Raw genomic sequence first — 18,046 nt, 5'->3', positions numbered from 1 at the left:
TAAATGTATTAAATTATCATAAAAATAAGAAACAAAACAATAAACTGAGAAAAAAATTTAAATGACCTACAACCTAATTTTTAATGCCTGCATAGTATTCTTGTTTATCAATGTGTTATTTTTACTTAACCAATTTCTTACTATTGAAGGCCCGTTTACTGTTTTTCACTCTTCTAAACCACAATGCAGTAAAAAACAGAGAAAAATAAGTTTCATCTTTTTATATTCATCATCTCCATAGAACATTTAAATGTATGGTTGTTGAGTGAATAGATGTGTTTTAAATTTTATCTGTACTGGCTCATTGTCCTGCCGAAAATGAAAATCCTCATATTCTCCAAGTCAAAAATAATGGATCACAACATCATCTGAGTAAAGTTTGTGATATGCCTGTCCTCTGTCTGCCAGAAGAAAACTTAGATCCTCTGAAGGAAGATTACATTATCTAGAGTCAACACCATTTTTTATACAAAATACCTGGCATTCAACAAAAATTAATGGGGCTTGCCAGAAAATTGGCCAAATGTCAAAACAAAAACAAAAGACAATATAAACATTCAAACTTGGGAAATGAGTAGATTCCTTAAGACTGCAGGCAAAAGAAACTGTACATAAGCATGATATTCTAATAGTTGAAACAGACTTCCAGATGATCCAGATATTGGAGTTAGCGGGCACAAACTTTAAAACAACTGATTAAAGAAAATAAATGAAAACTAAAAGTAATCACTTGGTTCTGTTTTTGAAAAGTTTATGCTTAGTGTAGCATTTAAAAGATCCATTTTTAAAAAATGGTTATATAAAAATTTAAAATCCTAGAAAGCTCAACACAATGACTGACATTAAGAATTTAACAGATGGGAGCCAGGCACGGTGACTCACACCTGTAATCCCAGCACTTTGGGAGGCCAAGGCAGGCAGATCACAAGGTCAGGAGTTTGAGACCAGCCTGGCCAATATGGTGAAACCCCATCTCTACTAAAAATATTAAAAAATCAGCTGAGTGTGGTGGCGTGTGCCTGTAGTCCCAGCTACTAGGGAGGCTGAGGCAGGAGAATCGCTTGAACCTGGGAGGCGGAGGTTGCAGTGAACTGAGATCACACCACTGCACTCCTGCCTGGTGACAGAGTGAGACTCCATCTCAAAAAAAAAATTAACAGATGGGATTAGTAGCAGATTAGATATGGCTAATATTTTGTCCTTATTTCTCACAGTTCTTAGTCTAGCTAAAGGCTTATGAACATTGCCATTTCAAAAAAAATCTTTCCATTTTATCCTCTGTATTGTTTTTATAGTTTCAATTTCATTTATTTCTGCTCTGATCTTTATTATTTCTTTCTTTTTACTAATTTTGGATTTGGTTTGTTTTGCTTTTTTAGTTCCCCTCGCAGTCCTATAGCATTTTTAGCTCAGTAGAGTGGGAACTCCTTAAGAGTAAATATGGTGCTTTATACATTACAGGTGTACAGTAAGTGTTTGCAAAGACAATGATGCCCTATAGAGGCCCAGAGTTAAGGTTTCAGCAGAATTAAAAGTTACTTGTCTTACCATAAGTACTGCCAAAAAAGAATAATGATTATTGAGAGTCAAAGCAAGAGTATGACTATAGGAATCCACTCTGAGATCTCTCCAAACAACAATTCGAGTGCCTTCTATTTCAGACTGATTTGGGTCTAGGTAATGTAATTTCTTTTAGGGGTGTAAGAAAAGCGTGGTTGATTTGATCCTAAAATCCTGAAGAGAGAGGTGGGAATTACAGAGGGTAGAGTTTAGAGACGTAAGGTGGAAGTCTGTGGAGGGCAAAAAGAGAGAAAAGGAAAGACTGATGGAAAATCGTATATGATGAAGTTGTTTTCCAAAAGAGTTGCACCATTTTACATTTCAGCCAACAATGTATGGCAGTTCGTTTCTCTGTATCCTTGCTAACACTTGTTATTACTTGTCTTTTTCATTACAGGAGTTCTAGTGGGTGTGAAGTGGTATCACGTTGCGATTTTTATTTGCATTTCCCTAATGAAATTATATTGAGCATGTTTTCATGTGCTATTTAGCTGGTTCATCTGACCAAACCCATGGCTGGAATTGCCCCAAAAGCAGTGGCAGGGGAGTTCCCACCATGGAGTACCCCCAAACCATCCTGAGATGGGGCTGGTTGGGATTCTAAAGAAAGAAACACTAAATGCCAGTGTGATCAGTCCAAAACATTTAGTAGTGGAACTTAAAGAGGGCTGCAGCAATTCTTGTGATGGACAGTGAAAGAAAAGGGGCATTCTACCTAGGTATGTTCACAGCGAGGGAGTCAGGGTATGGAGTTTTTATGGGGGCTTAAGGAATTTGGTCCAGGGCCAGGGCCAGTTTCTTTCAGTATTTTGGGCAACAACCTAGATGCCTTTATCAATGTCTGGGAATGTTTAAGGCCCCGGTTTGGGTTCAAGCCTGCTGGAAAAAAATATGCAGCTGGCTGGGTCACAGAGTGGTCAAGGCACTCTGTGATTTTTGGTCAGGACACAGAAAGAGAGGGTAACTGGAGGACCCTACATTAGCCATTCGTGTGTACTGGACACTTCTTTGGAGGACTACCTGTTGAAATTCTTTGCCCATTTTAAGTTGGATCTTTTCTTCTCATTGTCTTCCACATGCTAAATATTATATAACAGTCTCCTCCATTGTTGTCTGTAACGTAAAACCATATTGGGAGGGAGATCCTGGGAAATGGGTAGATGCTTGCTTTTCTTCTTCAATACAGACAAGTTGTTAGAAGGGATTGTTGTGATGCCAAGTCAATAACAGCCAACCCAACACAGGGATCTAAGGGTTTGAAGAATAGCAAGAGTCTTAACATTAGAATCCATACACGTGTGTGTTCAGACCCGTTATGTGATACTGCAATTAGGACTATGGTAAGATTTTACCTCCTTGGAGACAACAAAAGTGCCCACACAGCTGAATATCCCTATCGGTGATATGTGACATAAATAATGTTTCACTGTGTGAACAAAACCAAAGGATTAGAAATCAGAGAGAGGAAACCCCAACAATACATATTGCAAAAAATAAAAAATATATATAATAGAAAAAATATCATAATGAACAGGCAAGTCACTTAAATAAAAGTTCAAATTGATAGTGAAAATATGTAAAGGTACCCAACCATATTAGTAACTAGGGAAGTCAAAACTACAGCCAGATCTATTTTTATCCCTTAAGGTTGTCAAAGTTTTTTCTTTTTTTTCTTTCTTTCTTTTTTTTTTTTTTTTTTTTTGAGACAATCTCACTTTCTTGCCCAGGCTGGAGTGCAGTGGCATGGTCTCGGCTCATTGCAATCTCCACCTCCCAGGTACAAGTGATTCTCATGTCTCAGCTTCCCAAGTAGCTGGGATTACCGTCATGCACCACCACACCTGGCTAACTTTTTTATTTTTAGTACAGATGGGGTTTCACCATGTTGGCCAGGCTGGTCTCGAACTTCTGACCTCAGGTGATCTGCCCACCTCGGCCTCCCAAAGTGCTGGGATTACAGGTGTGAACCACTGCACCCTGCCAGGTTGTCTCAATTTTTTCAAGAAAATGTGGTGAATTTGCTACTCTCATAAACTGCTTGTGGGAGTGGAAACTAGTGCAATTGCTTTGAGGAATTAATTAGCAGTAGCTATCAAATGTTTAAATATGCTTACCACATGACCTAGCAATTGCAATTTTTCTGCCTCTCCCATGGAGAATGGTCACACCTCATAGGAGGGCATGAATGAGACGTTTATTGCAGCTTTGTTGTAATAGTGGAAAAATTGAAAACAATTTCTGTGTCTTTCATATAAACTGTATAAGCACATTTGCAAAATATTATGTAGCATGTAAGATGAATGATGTTCTTTAAGTCTTACAAGGACACACATTCTACACATTTAAATGCATATAAAAGAGTCCAGAATAAATAAATAAAATGCAGAATAAAGAGTCCAGAATAAATAAAAATACAATAAAACAAACAAACAAACAAGAGTCCCTAAGAATAGATACTAAACTGATAATGGTCTCTACCTTAAAGACAGGGAATGGAGAAGAGTACTGGGCAGCTGTGGTGGTCAAAGGAGATTTTAGCTGTTATCTTTAGTATTATTTAAAAGAAAATAGTAGATTATGATTTTATAATTTAAAAATATTACTACTAATAATATAATTACTACTAATAGGGGAAATTGAGTTAACAAATACCCAGTGATATCATAGAAGTGGAAAATGCAATTTCTCAATCCAGAATCCATAGAAGAAGTATAGCTTAGCTAAGCGTGGTACCGAGAGAAATATGCACTGACTGGGTGATGCACCAAAGATTAGCAGCCTTTAGAGAAAGGAGCCTGCTGCCCAAAGAGAAGCATTGTTGCAGGTTGCCTTCCCTGGGAAGTAGACTCTGAAATGGACAGTAGCACTCAGGTGGTGCAAATGTATTAGAAATATCGAGAAAAGTATAATTTGAAGTGGAGCCTGAAGATGTGACAAAATGGCTACAATTTCATGATAAAACTTGAAAGGATAAGGAGTTGTTTCTTAAGGATGAACAAAGAAAGTGGTTTCATGAAATGGAATCTACTTTTAGTGAAGATGCTGTGACCACTGTTAAAATGACAACAAGGGATTTTGAATATGATGTAAACCTAGGTGATAAAGCAGTGGCAGGGTTTGAGAAGACTGACTCCAATTTTGAGAGATGTTCTACTGTGGGTAAAATGCTATCAAACACCGTCACATGCTACAGAGAAATCTTTCATGAAAGGAAGAGTCAATCACGGGGGCAAACTTCAATGTTGTCTTATTTTAAGAAATTTCCACAGCCACCCCAGCCTTCAGCAACTACCACCCTGATCAGTCAGCAGCCATAAACATCAAGGGAAGACCTTCCTCCAGATAAAAGATCACACAACTCACAGAAGGCTCAAATGATTGTTAGCATTTTTTATCAACAAAGTATTTTTAAATTAAGGTATCTACACTGCTTTTTTTTTTTTTTTTTTGAGACAGAGTCTCACTCTGTCGCCCAGGCTGGCACGATCTTGGCTCCCTGCAACCTCCGCCTCCCGGGTTCATGCCATTCTCCTTCCTCAGCCTCCCGAGTAGCTGGGACTATAGGTGCCTGCCACCACGCCCAGCTAACTTTTTTGTATTTTTAGTAGAGACAGGGTTTCACCGTGTTAGCCAGGATGGTCTCTATCTCCTGACCTCATGATCCGCCCGTCTTGGCCTCCCAAAGTGCTGGGATTACAGGCATGAGCCACTAGACATAATGCTATTACACAGGTAAATGGTATGTTTACAGTATAGTATAAACATAACTTTTATGTGCAATAAGAAACCAAAAAATTCATGTGACTCACTTTATTGAGATATTCATTTTATTGCAGTGGTCTGGACCCAAACCTGCAATATCTCCCAGGTATGCACATATTAAGAAAACTTTGATCAAGTAAGGTGGTCATGCCTGTAATCCTCTTCACTTTGGAAGGCTGAGGTGGGAGGGTTAAGATTGCTTGAGGCTGAGAGTTAGAGACCAGCCTAGGCCACATAGGAAGACCCCATTTCTACCAAAAAAAAAAAAATTAAAAAATGATCCAGGCATGGTGGTACATGCCTGTAGTCCTAGCTACCCAAGAGGCTGAAGCAGGAGGATTACTTGAGCCCAGGAGTTTAAAATTACAGTGAGCTATGATGATTTCACCAGTGCACTCCAAGGTAGGCAACAGAATGAGACCCTGTCTCCAAACAAAATACTTTCTGCCCTGAGGTTCGTAAAGGTATTAGCCCATATTATTAAGTGGTGTAATTACTTCTGAAACTAATTACTCAGTGTTAGGTCAAACTTCACAGTTCAAGTGCACAGTGCTCAGAAGACTTTTTTCATTCCAAACTGCAAGTTCAAGGGTTTCCATGCCACCCTCACTTCTGACCAGCTGACCACTTCTGATCACTAACCTCTCAGGTTTAATAATTTACTGAAACAACTCACAGAACCCAGGAAAATTATATTTATTAATTACAGCTTTATTATTAAAAAAAAGGATACAAATCAAAACCAACCAAAGGTAGAAACGCATAGGACAAGGTCTGGGAGGGTTCCAGATGAAAAATTCCATGGTTCTTTCTCTTGGGGTCAGGACACATTACCCTCCCAGCACATAGCTGTATGAGAATACTTGCCAACCATAGAAGTCTATCCAAGCTTGTGTTCATAGATTTTATTGGGGCTTTATTATGTAGGTATGACTGATTGAACTGACATGTAACTCAATGTCTAGCCCCCATCCTCTACACAGGCTGGTGTTATTTGGCTCATAGTCCCAAACTTCAGATCACATGATCGATCTGTCTGGTGTAACCAGCACCTATCTGAAGTAATCTCACTAGCATAACTTATCCAGAGGCCCATGATGTGTCACCTCTTTAGCACAATCTGTCAGGTATAGTGTGAGTGGCCCACCGTGAATAACAGAGAGCTTCTATAATTCAGGATATTTTAAGAGTTTAGATGCCACCTCCCAGGAACTAGGGACAGAGGCCAGAAAAGTTGGAGAAATCCGGAATGTGTAATATCATAACAACTGACCTAATTCCTTCAACAGGTCAGGGTCTGAAACAAAGGAGTGATGTAGTAGTGTTCAATAATAAATACACCTAAGTAGATAAATAAAATGAATGGGCTGGATATTGATTTGACAAACCAGTCATGAGATATTTTTAGGTAATCAGGAAAATTTTAATAGAGATTGGGTATGTAAAGGAAAATAAAAATCTCAGGATCCTTCAAACTCAGGCAAGTGTGGAGATTAAGCCCTGGAGTTCAGTCATTGCAATACCCTCTTCCAAACGAACAGCTGTGCATTAGCCAGATCCCCATGAAAGGTGAAAAGCCTCAGGTATTTGGGAAGAGCTTTCCCCCTAGATTACTCATAAGTAAAATTTTTGCTGACCTCTCATAAACAGGCACATGCCAATTGTTGCTTTAGTTCTACAATGTAAGTCTAGCTCCTAAAACTCCACACTGATTATGAAAGAGCCTTTGCAAAAATCATGACAGTGGAGAAATCTGACATAAGTGACTCCATCTTGGTTCTAACCCCACAAGCTGTACTTGCTCATTCCTGTGCATAGGCCAAGCCAACTATGGGAAGAATTCAGTTTAGAGTTTAACTTTAGAACAAAGATGGTAAAAGTCCCCTCCTGGAACTAACCCCTTCCTTGCTTGGGGACTGAAACTGCCTTCGTAAAGCTAACAAATTGTCCACAAGGAGTCACAAAGCTGTAAGTCACAAGATTTGTAACCTCCTTAATTGCTCCTATAGATAACATCACTACTGTAAAACCTAGAACTGGTGCCCGAGGTATTTTTCAGACCCTGCATTCTGATGGACCAGATGACGTCACCCAGACCAGTATCCCATACCAAGAAACTGACCTCCACCCTGGAACTAATTCAGTGCACGAAGACAGCTTCGACCCCTTATGATTTCATTCCCAACTAAATCAATCGGTATTCCTCATTCCCTACCCCCTGCCCACCAAACTATCCTTGAAAAATCCCAGCCTTTGAATTCTCAGGGAAACAGATTTGAGATATCTCCCATTCTTCTATTTGGCTGGCCCTGCAATTATTAAACTATTTATTTGCTTCAAAACCTGCTGTCCTCAGCGCACTGGCTTTTCTAGGCAGTAAGAAGAACCCTCGGTGATTACAATAATGTTGATTACAAGTTTATCTTCCCAGGTGCAGAACAAAGTCAAGACTCATTCCTCCACCTACTCTCCTCTACCTCCACATACATCTACATAATTGACTCTTCTTTTACTCCCTTTTCCTTTTAAGACATTCACCTTATTTATGTAAAAATGTAGATTTATTGGGGACTAACTAAAGTCTCACAAGAATGTAACTATTCGCCTAACTGCATACCTACCCCTCTTCCTATATCCCTTCCCCATCCCTTTAAGGAAATTGACAAATACTAAACCTCCTGAAAACCTCTTTGGAAAGATAGTCACAGATGTGTCTGTGGCTTTGTTTTTCCCCGGCAGGTCCTAAAGCTGGCTTAGTAAACCTCAATGACTGAGACTTATGCCTGAGTCACTCATTTTGGTTGTCAAGTATTAGAAAATATTAAGAAATAACTGGTATTTTGTTTAGTGTGATAATAGTATTGTGGTTTTGAAAGAAAATATTTTTATTTTAAAATATATTTAGCAAAGCATTTTGAGGTGAAAAGACATAATTACAGGAATTTGCTTTAGAATTGTAACTAAAAGAAAAAACAGTGATAGATGAATTAAATAGGCTAAACAGTGTTAATTATTGAATTTGGGATATCAGTATATAGAGTTCATTTTACTATTCTCTCTACTTCTATATATGTTTGAAAACTTTGATAATAAAATGTAACAAACTACAGCTGACCTTTGAACAAAACAGGTTTGAACTCTGCAGTTCCACTTATACATACATTGTATTCTGCTTTTGCCATCCCTGACACAGCAAGACCAACCCCTTCTCTTCCTTGTTCTCCTCAGCCTATTCAACTCAGTGAAGATGATGAGGATGAAGATCTTTGTGATGATCTGCTTAATAAATAGCAAAAAATACTTTCTCTTCCTTATGATTTTCTTAATAACATTTTATCTTCTCTAGCTTTATTGTAAGAATACAGTCCAACCAAGGCGGGCAGATCACCTGAGGTCAGGAGTTCAAGACCAGCCTGACCAACATGGAGAAACCCCGTCTCTAAAAAAACAAAAATACAAAATTAGCTGAGCATGATAGTTTATGCCTGTAATCCCAGCTACTCGGGAGGCTGAGGCAGGAGAATTGCTTGAACCCGGGAGGCGCCATTACACTCCAGCCTGTGCAACAAGAGCAAGACTCTGTCTCAAAAAACAAAACAAAAAACATATATATATATACACATATATATGTTAATTGTTTATGTTATTGGTAAGGCTTCTGGTCAACAGGCTATTGGTAGTTAAGTAAGTTAAGTTTTGGGGGAGTCAAAACTTACAGGTAGATTTTTCAACTGCCCAGGGGTCAGCTCCCCTAACCCTCGTGTTGTTCAGTGGTCACCTGTATATTTATACCTGCCTAGGAGAAAAATCACGGCTTCTTTGTTTCATCTAGTTTATTCAACCATAAGACACTTAATTTCATTTATGTCAGGATCAGGATCAAAGTATGTAATGAAATATTTGAAGCCGAACACAAATTAGAAAACAATTCAAGATTTTACACATGCCCATATTACAACGTTGTCTTAGATTCCCGGCCAATGGAGCTGCTTTTGTTTGCCATAACAGTACACATTTAAAATAAATGAAGTTCAAGATATTTCTCTGCCTTAATATTTATATTGCCTTTTTGTGGGTTCTTAGTATATTAGAACGAATAGCACATTAAACAAAACACTGTCATGAGCCCTTAGGTACCTTGAGGAATAATGGAGGGAAAGGAGTCAAACACTCTACTCCCTTCTCTCCTTGTCACCAACCCCTAAATATACACAACTTGGACACTAAGGACTAAAACTCCATTCCTCTTTCCCTGCCCCTCACTGATACGGAAGGGGGGCATGGAAGTGCTGGAGGGGAGAAGGGTGTGGTCCCTGACTAGGGCTCTACCCCCAGGCCTGTGGCCACAGACCTAGGTGAGGACAGGCATTCCTGCCTTTGTGCCCAAATATTGCATTTCCCAAGACCACCCTGGCCCACCACGCCCCCATCCTGTGCCTATAAAAACCCTGAGACCCTAGCAGGCAGAGACACAAGGTGCTGGACGTTGAGAGGAGAGCATTGGCGGACACACAAACAGCTGGCTGTCGAGAGGCCGTCGAGGGGAGCAGGTCGGCAAAAGAGCACACTGAAGAGACCGGCAGGCCAGCAGGCCATTAACTGGTGGAATAACGCAGTTTGGCCTGGGTAGTCGGAGGAGCGCCCAGGCCGCTGAGAGGCTGACTCCAGGCGAAAACCATCTCCCTTCTGGCTCCCCCTTCTGCTGAGAGCTACTTACAAATCGTTCTCCAAGGTTTCTCCAATCCTTGCACTCTTTCTCCAAGCCTATGTGTGATACGATTCTTCTGATACACCAAGGCAAGAACCTCTGGGATACAGAAAGCCCTCTCTTGCTTGCGATAAGTCAGGGGTCTAACTGAGCTAACACAAGCCTCCTACAGATGGCTAAACTAAAAAAGCACCCTATAACACACGCCCACTGGGGCTTCAGGAGCTGTAAACATTCACCCCTAGACACTGCCGTGGGGTTGGAGCCCTACAGCCTGCCCGTGTGCATGCTCCCCCTAGAGGTTTGAGCGGCTGGGCACGAAGAAGCGAGCCACACACCCATCACATGCCCTGGGAGAGGGAGAAGTGAACTTCTCCCGTTTCATCACAATTTACTTTCGGCACTAACATGATTGTTCAGCTGTCTTCATCAGCAGTCCTTTATTCCAGGAGATTCCTGCCCAAGCAAACTGTTTAATTGTTCATTATGGGAACTTCCACAGAGACCCATCAAATTTTCAATCTCTTCCAAAGAAAGTGTCAATAGATTGCACTTTAAGATTCTTTGCTTCAAAAATCCTTGCTATATCCACCAATCCTGGACTGTAGTATCATGATCATTATGCAATACTAATAAAATCCCTTGCATTGAAAGACCCGCCTTAAACATCCAATTCTCAATCAGTTCCAACCTTGCCTTGACACTTTGCTTTGTGAAGGTGCCAACGCTCCGTCGAAGTGTTGTTCTCCATTACTGCAATCAACAATAAATTCTGTTTTTTGTCTTATCAACAGGTTGAGTTGATGATATTTGGGGAGCCGGCATTTGACACAAGTTTGAGATCTGGTGTTCCTTAACGTTCAGCGTCCATCGGAGCTCAGCCTAAGTCACTTTTACGCTTCCCATTTTAGCCTACCCTCTGCTTCTGCGAAAAATTTTGGTTTCTAACTTATTTTCATAATACTAGCTGCACTTTTCATTTTTATATGGCATCACTTTAAAAATTTTACAATTATTTTCTCATGAGCTTTTAGAAATGAATAAAACAAAAACGAATCTCACAGTAGTAGCACCAGAGAAGTGGCTCAAACCCAACCCGCTTGAGTCAAAACAAAGCCCAGCTGGTGGGAAGCGCTGCCCTTTGAGCATTCTGGGAACTGTAGTCCAGGAGTGAGAGAACTCTGAGACGCTTCCGCTTAGGAATTCTGGGAAGTGGAGTCCACGAACCGTGGGCACTCGGAGGCACTTCCGCTCCAGGAAGGCGAGGTCGGATCTGAGATAGCTCCCAGGGAGGTGAGTCAGCTCCGGGTCTCCAAGACGTCTCCGAGCCCTCTTTAGGCGTGGGGCCAGCGATGAACCGGTCCTTGGCTTGGGGAAGAGAAGCCGCGGCCAGCGCTGGAGGGCGGGATCGGGAGGCTGCGGGAGTTTGCGTCCCCTCGGCAGAACCTCTTGCGTTGTAGGCAGGCTCGCGTCGTCCTTCGAGGTTGAGGGTCTGCTGCCGTAGCCGTCCTCACGCACCTACCAGCCAGTCCTGCCTGCTCCTCGCAGTAAAATATTGGGCAAGTTACTTAATCTCTCCTTGTCTCAGTTTCCTCGTGCCTGTAAAGGGTTAGTGCCTTCCCAGTGATGTTCTTGGGAGAATTAAATGAGGTTTTATAGAAATAAGCTTAAAACCAGTGCATAGGAAAATGTTGGATGCCACCGTTAGTTAATTCAGTTATAATACTAAAAAAGACGCCTGTTGTTTGGAAACTCCTCTGAGTCTAGGAGATGCAGCTACGGAGCCGCTGTCCCTTCTCTAATCCTTGCCTGATGTGGGGCCGTTCCTGGATTCTTGGACTTTTCTAGCTTCTTGTTTAGGAGACAGGAGATTAGTTCCAGCGGAGCCTGGGGAATGTCCTCTGTGTTTTATCTCAGATAAGCGATCGTCATTACGGATTTGCAGAGTGCCAGAGGTGTCCTGAGGCCCTAATAAATGTTCAGTATAATGTGGTTATAACCAATAATCCCGTGTGGTTAACTTAAGTGTAACACCATTTCTTAGAGAGTTTTAGGTTTTTGTTAGTCATTGCTTTCATGCATGTGGAAAAAGAGACTTTCTTGAGGCTCCTCCAGCTTAGTAACATTTGCAAGTAATTACATCTGTTGGAGGAAAAAAAAAACCTGTGGCAGTTTAACTATCATTACCAACGGAACTAATTATGTTAGACAACCAATCACAGTTACAGACTTTTCTGAGGGTAATGGTAACTCACAGGACAGAGCAATTACTTTTGAGTTCTGGGTTTCTTAAAAGATTCATTTTCTAGAAAGCATACTCAAAAGGGCAGTTTTATGAAGCATAATAGCACTTGCTTGTCAGAAGCTGCAGGAAATAGAGAATACAGGCATTATTATTGTCCCCATTCACAAGTAACTGAATTAAGGCACAGAGAGATTAATAATTCGCTTAAGGTTTATACTGCTGATCAGTTGAAAATAGGTAGAAATGCCAAAATTTGAAGCCAGGCATTTTGGCTCTGTTACATTCCCCTGCCTGTGTCTCATTTCCTTGGAAACTAAAGTTCAGAAGGAGTACACAGAGAGCTGTATTTGATTTAGGTCTGTTAATATGAAATGTTCATGAACAAAAGCAACTGGTTGAGGGGGCCGAGGGGTAGCTGGGAGCTAGCTCCCGTTCTCCTCACTAAGCCGTTTGCAACTGTGTCTGCCTAGAGACAGGGGGACCTTTCTCTGAAGTGTCACATAAAAGTGCCATGGTGACTAATGCCATCCCTAACCTATCTCATGATGCCTTTCCCTCCCTCAGGTTCGCTCCCCCAGAACTCTGCCTTTTCCCAGAAGGAGGAGGGGAAAAATGACCAAGTTCCAGGTAAGTTTGGTTTGCCTTTGTGTTTCTTAAAATGACATCTCATTTCACAAAGATTGGACACATTTTTCCTATTTGGGAAGAGTAAAAGGGAACGAAAGGCACTTGGAAGGTTGTTACATGCCAGGTTGTTGCCTTTTATTTCAATATAATAGTATAAAAATTAACAGATATATATATCTGTTAATTTCTAAAATATATTTCTATATAATTATATATTTATATATACTTATATATTTTATATTTATATACAAATATACGTATATATTTATATACAAATATACGTATATATTTATATACAAATATACGTATATATTTATATACAAATATACGTATATATTTATATACAAATATACGTATATATTTATATACAAATATACGTATATATTTATATACAAATATACGTATATATAAATATACGTATATATGTATATACAAATATATACGTATATTTATATATACGTATTATATATACAAATATATACATATGTTTATAAATATATATGTATATATTTATATACAAATATGTATATATAAATACATACAAATACATATAAGTATATATTTACTCATATATAAGTATATATTTTTATATATATATGTAAATATAAATCTCTATATATATTTAGAGACAGAGACTCACCCTGTTTCCCAGGCTGGAGTGCTGTGGCTCACTGCAGCCTGGGCCTCCTGGGCTCAAGAGATCCTCCCACCTTAGCCTCTTGAGCAGCTGGGACCACGGGCACACACCAGCACAACCAGCTAATTATTTTTAGTAGAGATGGGGTGTTCCTGTGTTTCCCAGGCTGGTCTTGAACTGCTGGGCTCAAGAGATCCTCCTGCCGTGGCCTAACAGATATATTTTTTAAATGGAAAACAACTCTCACATTACAAATATGTTTACAAATCATTTCCCACATTCCTTTTCATTTGCACTCACATATATAATCATACTTTAGGTACAATTTCGACTTTTTTAAATTTAGTTTTATATCACCTGCTTTTTAAATGATCACATCATTTTCCATCATTTACTTGATTTTATTTTTCCTCATTCTCCATGTTTATGTAATCTATGAATTTTGCCATTTTAAGGACATTGACAATAGCAGTTTTTCCCCATGTAACTTCTCTTCCCAAATAAGGATTCTGAGAATTCTACCATTTTTTTAATCTTTAAAGTTTTAGACTCATTTTCTCATACACAGCACCTCATTTTATGGAGAGAATAAAGTATAGCTTAGTGCAGTAGCATCTGACTGATGCCAAACTCAGAGAAAGTAATTTTAGTTTCAAACGAGCTAGATTTCTTTCTTTAATTCTAAGTAAAACCTTGTATTATAGTTAAGTATGTTTTATTCATTAACATGTTATTATATTTTAAAGATGGACATACTTAGTTTAAAAGTCTTATAGCACTAGGAGATTCGCCAGGAATTTGCACCATGGAACAGCTTTGTGAAGATGTAGATAGCCTTATCTGTATTTTAAACATAAAGAGACAGGTGTGAACCTTTAGACACTTATTGAAGTCCACTCAATGACCAGCTGATGTTAAAGCTTCCAGTGCCTAAGCCAGAAGTTTCAGGTGTTCCATTTGGGCGAAGGCCAGGCACAGTGGCTCACCTGTAATCCCAGCACTTTGGGGCTGAGGTGGATCACTTGAGGTCAGGAGTTCGAGATCAGCCTGGCCAACATGGTGAAAGCCTGTCTCTACCAAAAATACAAAAATTAGCTGGGCGTGGTGGCGCACACCTGTAAGCCCAGCTACTCATGTAGATGAGGCAGGAAAATTGCTTGAACCTGGGAGGCAGAAGTTGCAGTGAGCCAAGATCACACCACTACACTCCAGCCTGGGTGACAGAGTGAGACTGTCTCAAAAAAGAAAAAAAAAAAAGACTATTCAGGGACTTGAGGTTATGCTACACATGTATGTGTCCCTGGCATGTCCTGGTGGATGAAGGGCTCCAGAAATCACATTGCTCTTCACCAGATTCCCTTTCTCAGTGCATGGCTCTTTGCCACATGTGTCATCGAGTTGTTTAGTACATAGATGTTCAGAACTCCAGCCAAAACAAATGCAGGGATGTGCAGTGTCTTCAGATAAAAAATGTTAATTTCCATACAGAAAAACACCATATACAAACTTTATGAGACAAATAGGAAACAGATGCGGGGGTAGGAATTTATATATTCTAGAAAATGACTTAATATTCTTAATAGTAATGTTACTGACACATGAAAAATCCCAATAGGATTAAGCAAAGGCAATATGTGAAGAAAAGTAATTTCAGATCATCTTTAAAAAAATTAAATAGCTGTTTATATCACTCACCAGATTATTCAAGATTTAAAAAAAATAATATAATGTCCAGTTTTGGCCAGAGTATGGAGAATCGGGAATACTTATAATCTCTTACAGGAAGAGTTAATTGAGAAAATTAACGTTATACCAGCAAAACAAAGGTATATATATTTTTTTACAATGTAATTACCACTTCTTGGAACTTACCTTTTTTTTTTTTTTTTTTTGAGACGGAGTCTCGCTGTGTCATTCAGGCTGGAGTGCAGTGACATGATCTTGGCTCACTGCAACCTCCGCCTGCCGGGTTCAAGTGATTCTCCTGCCTCAGCCCCCTGAGTAGCTGGGATTACAGATGTGTGCCATCATGCCCAACTAACTTTTGTATTTTTAGTAGAGACAGGGTTTCACCATGTTTGTCGGGTTGGTCTTGAACTCCTGACCTCAAGTGATCCGCCCGCCTCGACCTCTCAAAGTGCTAGGATTACAGAAGTGAGCCATTGCCCCCAGCTGGAACTTATCTTAAGGAAATAACCATACGAGCTGGCTGAGATCTATGTAAAAATATGTTTTCTTGTGGCATTGTCGTTTTTAAATTTAAAATGATCGAATGTGCATTATTTAGAATGGTTAAATATATTGTAGATCATGTTTGTGGACTATCATGCAGCCATGAATGGGATGAAATAGATGATGGTGATGATAATAAGAGTTAATGATCAACATTTATTGAGTACTTACTGTATGTCACACACTGTCCTAAGTTCTCATATGTATTCACTCATTTAATCCCTTCAAGGACCCTATGATATAGGTCCTCTTATACAGATGTGGAAATTGAGGTTTTGTGACCAGCGTCACAAAACTAGCAATGGATAGACCCTTGGAATGTGAACTAAGGCAGTCAAACTCCAGAGCCTGTACTCTTAACCTTGACCCTAAATGCTGCTGCAGTTGACCAAGACAGCATGTTCCTGAGAACCCAGAGAGTGAACTGCGTACTTGTCCCAGAGCTTTATGAAGGCCTGTTGGATTGACAAAATAGTGGCACTATCCAATGAGAAAAGATAGGTACTATCAAACACTGTTGGGAAGAAATTAATGCAAAATTTCTTATCAAATTTGGTGCTATCAGTCAAATGGTAAAATGTGTGTATGCCATGATTTAACAATGACAGTTCTAGGAATTTAACTATATAAAGGGCACCACGTTACATGTACAAGGTGTTTTCCTTCTTCCCCCTAGCATTTTTGGTGTGATTGTGGAAGGGGAAGAATAGTAACTCTACAGAAAGAGTTGCTTAGGTGCCAGTGGCCATTGGGTGTGAGATTGAGGTTACATGTGCTTGATGTTCTAGGAGGCAGTGACATTCAAGGATGTGGCTGTGGCCTTCACTGAGGAGGAGCTGGGGCTGCTGGACTCTGCCCAGAGGAAACTGTACCGAGATGTGATGCTGGAGAACTTCAGGAACCTGGTTTCAGTGGGTAAGGACAGGCACCCTCTGTAATTCAGCAGGGTTTCTCAACCTCCATGCCATTGATGTTTTGGGCCAGATAATTCTGTGTTGTATCAGGCTATCCTGTGTATTTTGGGATGTTTAGTGGCATCCCTGGCCTCTGTCCCCTTGTTCAAGGCTTTGGGACTGCTCAGAGACTAGAGTTTTTCTATCTCTTTAGAGCATAGAGACAAGATGTTTGTGACCTTTGTTCCAAGACAGATGATTTTCTGTTAGACATGAACTATAAAAGAACAGTTGAGCTTGGCTCCTCCTGATTCCTTATTTCGTATATCTTTTTTAAACTTGTGGGTTATGATCCATTGGTGGGTCAGTAAATTAGTAAGTTACATAAGCATTTTTGTAATAAAATAGAGTAACAATATCAGAGCCCCTTAGCCAGAATGGTGCACATTGTGGCAATAACTGCTGCTGCTTGCCGTAAGGGATGTGATGAAAACAGATATTGATTAGAAATAGGTCCTTTAATCTTTTATTTCAATAGTTTACACAGGGTAATGTATTTCCAGTGATAGTAAATGTATTTCTTATAATGTGTCATGATAAAAAAAAATGTTCCCTAAACATTGCATGCTGGGGCAGGGAGGAGACTTACATCATGTGATTGGAACCAGATTTTTTCAGTACTCTTTGCCTTTAACATTTTCACTTAAATACTATCTTTTTATAGGACATCAGTCCTTCAAACCAGATGTGATATCCCAGTTGGAGAGGGAAGAAAAGCTTTGGATGAAGGAGCTTCAAACCCAAAGAGGTAAGCATTCAGGTGAGTACTGTGCAGCCGGAATCGTAGTTAACAGCTGTTATTTTTCCTTTATTCAGGATAATTTCTTCTCCACCCAGCTACCTGAGAGACTTTTTTAAAAAACATCCGTCATGGCTGGGCGCGATGGCTCAAGCCTCTAATCCCAGCACTTTGGGAGGCCTGGCAGGTGGATCACTTGAGGTCAGGAGTTGAAGACCAGCCTGGGGTCTTTAACATAGCAAAACCCTGTCTCTATAAAATATTAAAAAATTAGCTAGATGTAGGTGTGCCTGTAGTCCCAGCTACTCAGGAGGCTGAGATGGGGGGATTGCTTGAACCTGGGAGGCGTGGGTTGCAGTGAGCTGAGATCTGCTACTGCACTGCAACCTGGGTGATAGAGCGAGACTCTGTCTCAGAAAAAAAAAAGAATGAAAACATCTGTCACATCATGTCACTGTCTGCTTCAGATCCTCCACTGGCTTCCCATTTCATGAGTAAAATCCAGTGTATTTAAGGAGCTTGTAAGGCTGTATAATGTTTGCCTATTCACCTAGCTTTACCATTCTGTTTTTCCCCCTCCCTT

General features: G+C 40.0%; 1 protein-coding gene across 4 annotated transcripts in view; it reads left to right on the top strand.

Annotated features, from left to right (window-relative positions):
• Nucleotides 1-1,124: 1,124 nt before the first annotated feature.
• Nucleotides 1,125-18,046, top strand: part of ZNF235 (zinc finger protein 235) — a 28,782-nt gene continuing 11,860 nt past the window's right edge. Inside the window, exons 1-4 of one of the 4 annotated variants that reach the window (XM_019016222.4) lie at nt 1,125-11,323; nt 12,840-12,902; nt 16,560-16,686; nt 17,389-17,472. In XM_019016222.4, coding sequence (XP_018871767.2) covers nt 12,888-12,902; nt 16,560-16,686; nt 17,389-17,472 — 226 coding nt within the window. In that variant the 5' untranslated portion in view covers nt 1,125-11,323; nt 12,840-12,887. Of the gene's footprint in view, nt 11,590-12,839; nt 12,903-16,559; nt 16,687-17,388; nt 17,485-18,046 lie in introns of all 4 variants that reach the window. The other 3 variants (XM_004060916.5, XM_055369677.2, XM_055369676.2) reach the window with 3 other exon arrangements.

Source organism: Gorilla gorilla, chromosome 20 (genome assembly GCF_029281585.2).
Source record: "Gorilla gorilla gorilla isolate KB3781 chromosome 20, NHGRI_mGorGor1-v2.1_pri, whole genome shotgun sequence".
Classification (NCBI taxonomy): domain Eukaryota; kingdom Metazoa; phylum Chordata; class Mammalia; order Primates; family Hominidae; genus Gorilla; species Gorilla gorilla.
Note: the sequence above shows the minus strand (reverse complement) of the source record. Positions and strands in the feature narration are given on the sequence as shown.